The sequence below is a fragment of the Tyto alba genome, unplaced genomic scaffold (genome assembly GCF_018691265.1).
Source record: "Tyto alba isolate M040663 unplaced genomic scaffold, T.alba_DEE_v4.0 Super-Scaffold_5, whole genome shotgun sequence".
In the NCBI taxonomy this organism is placed as follows: Eukaryota; Metazoa; Chordata; class Aves; order Strigiformes; family Tytonidae; genus Tyto; species Tyto alba.
In genome coordinates, this window is record NW_024881326.1 from 14,869,815 (window position 1) to 14,875,453 (window position 5,639).

General features: G+C 51.3%; 1 protein-coding gene across 1 annotated transcript; it reads right to left on the minus strand.

Moving 5' to 3' along the window:
• Positions 1–1,894: 1,894 nt before the first annotated feature.
• LOC116963772 (syntaxin-1B-like) lies at positions 1,895–2,782 on the minus strand. The gene has a single exon (XM_033001450.2). It carries the CDS (start codon positions 2,780–2,782, stop codon positions 1,895–1,897), a length of 888 nt encoding a protein of 295 aa, XP_032857341.1.
• Positions 2,783–5,639: the final 2,857 nt, after the last annotated feature.

Sequence of the window (5,639 nt, forward strand, 5' to 3'; positions counted from 1 at the left end):
TCAGTGCTTAGGAAATGGCATAATTAAGGTTGCATTTGATCCCCTCATACATTTGCATTTTCATGTCATCTTTAATTACATGACTGCATCTAGTTTTTAGCAATGAATACAATCTCTGGCTTCCTTCAGTGCCCGCATGGCTCGTCCTCACTTCACGAGCAGCTCCACAACATTTTGTTTGCCTCTCTTTATGGGGATCCCCTTCCTTCCCTGCTGTGGGGTGCTCAGAGCACGCTCCAGGCAGCTCAGCCCTGCACCAAGCACATCCCCAGCCTCAGCACTGGGAACGAACACCAAAACTATGGTCCAGCCACAAAACACTAGAGTTCTGGTAGGTTTCTTAGCGCTGCCCGGGAATAATGTGTTGGGGAAAAGGGGGTGCAGCTCTTGGGGTGCCTGGGCAGTGAAAGCATCCTTGTATGTGAGGATGTCCCAGCTACATCCTTCCATCACCTGTACACGTGTCCCCCAGTACTCCCCCAGCAGCAGTGCTGTTTGACTTGTGTTTTCTACAAATTCCAGGGAAGAAACACAAAATTCAGGTGTTTAAATCACAAACCCTTGCTGTGCTTGCCATCCTGGATTTCCATTGTTGTTATTTTTCTATAGAAAAAAAGATAATTTCTTCTCTCAGAGAAAAAGTTGTGTTTTTTTTAAAAAATGAAAATTAAATAAAAAGGTAACTTCCATTCATCAGGTGTTGAATGAAAATGTGATACTCATTTAGACCTCACAAACAAGAAAAAAGAAAGAAAACAGGAAGGAGCAGAGACTGCTCAGCCTGGCGCCCCAGGGCACCACCACTCTCACAAGGATGAACATTTCTAACGCTGGGAGTCTTCCAGTTCAACAGCAAATATCCATATGGGGAAAAGGTGTGCACTCATCAGCCTGAAAATTAAGTTTTCTAGATTCATGAGAATTCAACCCAATAGACACACAAAGAAGTCGTTCAATTTCTGCTCTTCGTTAGCTTCAGGCTACCTACCTGCTGCAAAGAAATAACTCACCCATTCAAACTGAGGTGGTTATTGAGAAATTGTTTTATTAAGGCTCAGTCAGAAGATAAAAATAAACCTGAGGGTGACCGAGGCAGCTGGATCCTGACCCCGAAAACTGCAGGGACACAAAGGGACCTTCTGCAAAGGGTCCCTGAGAAACTTAACCAGGCCCTGGTCTCTAATTTGAGAGGCTTTGGGAAATTCCAGTGGGGACCAGAGAAAAGGGTCACATCAAGTTTCCAGCACACATACAATATTGGCTGTTTTGCCAATGCACAGGTTGAAGTAAGAGCCTGTCTCCCGCAGTCTCCCCAAAAACTGCATCAATTGCATGAACCCCCTCCCGGTGTCACAGCACAGGGTGAGCCATGCAGGACACCCAGCCGCCCAGCCCAAACCGGGCTGCCTGTGCACAAACTGGCAACACCAATGCAACATTAATGCATCGATGCATGGAGAAAAGGCGGAGAACAAACATTCAGACACAGTGGAGGAGCCTTCATGCTGCTCCATGGCAGCACTGGGGCAACAGGTTCCCTTGCATGTAACAACAAATACTCCAAAAACTTCAACAGGCTGGTTTTTCTTCTCTACTTTAAAAATATATATATAAAAAAGAAACATTAAAGTTTTTAAGTTAGGTTCCATAGTGTTAAAAGTGCTTTTCGTTGCTGGGCACTGCAGTGCTCTGGATGCCTGCCCCGCAGTGCAAGGGTGATCTCCGTGCTGCTATGCAAGGTGTGCGTGGTTCCGATGCTGCCGTGCAAGGCGCGCGCAGCCCCTGCGCCACCATGAAAGAAGTACAAGGCAGCGGCAACCCCTCGTGACACCGCTCCTCGCACAGACGCAGGGGGAAATCCACGCGAGCTGCTGTAGAACTGTGCCGGTGCGGCTCAGGCTGAGCGGAGGGCCCCGCCGAGGCCGGGCAGGCAGGCACAGCAGGCGCAGAGGCTGAGCACGGCCGTCAGCATGGCCGAGAGCCGCGACGGCCGCTGGTACTTGAAGGCTTTCTTCACCTCGCCACCGTTCTGGGCAACATAGTCGAGGGTGCGCAGGACGTAGTGCTCCACGCTGTCGGTGGCCCCATGCCGCTCGGCCAGCAGCCCCTCCAGCTGTAGAAAGAGCCCGTGCAGCTCCGCCATCTGCGCTTCCAGGTCAAGGAGCTGCCGCTGGCGCGCCTGGGCCGCGGCCAGGTGCTGCTTGGCCTTGAGCTCCTCCAGGTCCCGGCCCACGATGCGGGGAGCCCCGGGGCTCTCGGCCAGGCGGCCCAGGTCCTCGGCCCCCAGGTCAATGCCCGCCAGCTCCGCCTGCCTCTCGATCTGCTCCTTCAGCCGCTGCCGGTAGCGGCTCTCCCGGGCGTAATGGCGGCTGAGGACGGTGCGGTACCGCCGCAGCAGCAGCCACAGCTGGGTCTGGCGGACGCGGGGGCCCGCTCGCCCCGTCCCCCCGTCCAGCACTGGCGGCAGGGCGGCCAGCCGCGGCTGCAGGGCCACAGCCTCGTGGGCGAAGGCGGCTCTGGCGGTGCCGAGCCCCTGCTTCTCCCGGGCGATGCTCTCCTCGGAGGTGCAGCACAGCACCGCCTGCTGCGCCTTGTCGACGACCTCGGAGAGCTGCTCCAGCCGGTCCAGCGCCTGCCAGAGCTCGGCCGCCTCCCGCAGAGCCCGGCCGACGGGGCTGGTGTCATCCCCAACGAACGCCTGGTTGTCGAAGCACAGGGCATCCTGGTGCGGGCCCCCCTCGGCCGCAGCTCGCTGCTGCAGCTCCGCCAGCCGGTCCCTCATGCTCCGCGCCCGCGCCGTCCATGCGGCAGGCAGCACCTCGGCCCTCAGGGGAGGCGCGAGGCTGGAGCTCCCTGCGTCAGCCGGAGCTGTTAAAACCTTCCTTCCCAGAACCCGAGTAAATATTGGAGGAGGCGGGCAGGCTGCCCTGCGTCAGCCGCCGGGCCGGATCCCACCGCCAGCGGGGAGGGGAACGGGATTTCCCCGAGAGGCAGAGCGGGAGGAAGGCGGCTTGGGGCGGGAGGGCTGCCAGCACGGCCGATGTCTGCGTCACGGGAGAGGCTCTTCTGACCGAACATCTGATCCTCCACGCCTTAAGACAAATGGCTTTTATTCACTGAGAAACAAAGAAACCCCAAAGTCTGGGCTCCTGGGGGCAGAGGAGGGGCCTGCCTGCCCCGGGGCCCTGGGGTGGCACCTCGGTCCCGCACCCCCAAAAAAGGCCTTCAAACAGCTTCGAAGGAAGAAAGGGCACGTACACAAACACACACTGCCGTCTGCCTCAGATACCTTAATGTGCCTTGAAAAGCGGCTCCTGATGAGGATGTAATACCTGAAAGGCAAATCATCCTATTTCATTTCATTTTGAAATGAAAAGATGGGACAGAGGCAAAAAGTTTGGCTTCCCCCTCTCCCCCCGAAGGTCACCAAGGCGCCGAGTGGTGCCCCACGACCACCGGTGTCACGGGCAGTGCCCTGCACACGTGGAGCATCGCGTGAGGAGCTGACGGGTGATGCAGGAGGGTGCTGCCGGGCTTTCCAGGCTGGAAACGAGCCTTGGGATGACCCAGTTGTCCTGTACATCAGGGCAAGGCAGCATTTAGTCCACACACTGCTGAAATGCATAAAAATCACAATTTAATACTAAAACAGTCTGCAAAAATTGCTGTTAAAGAAAATACTTCTACAAAATGCATTTTGAAAGTGGATTCGAAGAATAATTGTTCTCTACCACATTGATATTTTATGTCATATATTTTATAACATACATGATCATATATGACCTAAACATATGATGTCCTGAAGTATATAACACCTATAATAAATCTACAGGAGTGAAAGCAAAGGATGGTTTGACAAAGGTAAAGCACTCTGAAGAGAGCATAATTTCTTCTCTCTAACGCCATTTGGTGGATATACATAGTGAAGGGGCTTCAGCACCTGTGCAATACAAGTTTAAATTTGTTCTCTGTGATCAACAAGGCCAAGAAAAAAAAAAGCCCCTCTGTTCCCAGGGCCTGGAGTAAGAGCGTTGCATTAAGAAGATATTCATTCACATCTGAAAGGAATTGCCATTCAGCCCAACTGAATCAGTGCAATAAAAGGAAATGTCAATTAAGTTAGGAGATTAATGAGGGGAAAAGCCCAAATACTGTATTGTGAGAGCATTACATGGTGGGATAGGCTTGAGAGGGCGCTGATGGCAAGGGACAGGTTAACCATGGGGAGGCTGTCCTTACTTGAACACCTTTAATAGCTATTTTTGAGCATTAAACCACCTGTGCCTGATGGGCTGCGAGGGCTTTGTGCAGCGTGTGCAGGGAACGCGGCCCCATGGCAGTTCCCAACCCCTCCTCGCTTTGCGTTTGGAGCAGCGCAGGGTCAGCCTTATCCAACTTTGCTATTTAACTACTTGCAGGCAACGGTCAGCACCTGCCCCCGGCCCCCCGGGCCAGCCCCAGCCTGCGCTGGCCAATGCAACAAGGCAGCTTTGAGCCAAAGCTGGGGCCGACCACCCCCCGGCTGCAGGCGCCGCTTGCGTAGGAAAAGCCCTGTTTAAACAATATTACCACTGCGATTTAACAAGAGGGCAAGAGCAATGATGAAAAAGGAGTAGTTTTTTGTTTAGCATTAAATACGCCTTAAAAATAGGTACAACCTCCTCCTCGAGCTGAATCTCACCGCCTGAACCAGCCTGTCCCCCGCGCTGGCAGGAGGGACGTCACCCAGAAACCTCCTCCTCCTCCTCCTCGCCCGCTCCGGTGATGCTCAGGGATGCTCTGCACAGACCTATCGTCCCCAACGGCACTTTTAACGTAGTTTTCCAGGGAGGCATGAGTTTTTCCTCTCCCTTTGCCCAGAAAAATGGTATTCTGGAGCCAGGCTGGATGATCATTTGGGTGACTGAGCCCCAGTGAGCCACTGCCCTTGCCGTCGGCCGAGGTGAGGGTCTCCAACCTATCCTGCTCAAGATCTGCCCAGTTTATAAAAGTTTCCTTTTTTATAAATATAATATTACCCAGTTCAATCAAAAAGTGATTTTACGTTGAAAACTCAACATAAAATACTTTTTTTTAGACTTTCTAATGTCTGAACTATTTAGTAAGTAATGCAAAACCAAAGTAAGAGTTTATCTTTTTTTTATTAAGACAATCCCACAGCTGGAAAATGAAACATCCTAAATTACATAAGTGACTTCAAAAAAACTCTAGAAAAAAATCTTTACAAATTTACATTTGTACAATACAAAAACTAACAGCTCATTGCATATAAATATTACATTTGGTCTGCCAACAAGTGGCATCAAAATCCCTGAAGTACTCATTTAAAGGGACCTGAGATAGCAGATGTGAAGATATGGGCATAAATATCACCTGAAAAAAAAAAAATCAATATAGAAAGTAGACATAATTCTAATAGTTTTGTGCATTTTTGGAGTATTTTAAATCATCCAGAACATGAACCGTAGAGCCTAAATGATGTGAATTTCCTCGCTCCAACACTGACTGGTATTTCTAAATGAACTCTGCTTTAATGACTCATGGAGGAATGAATAGCCTGTATTAGTATTTCTACAGAAAAATAATCATCACTTTGATTTCTGAATATATCCAAGCAGCCACCACTCTCTGAGGAGGAA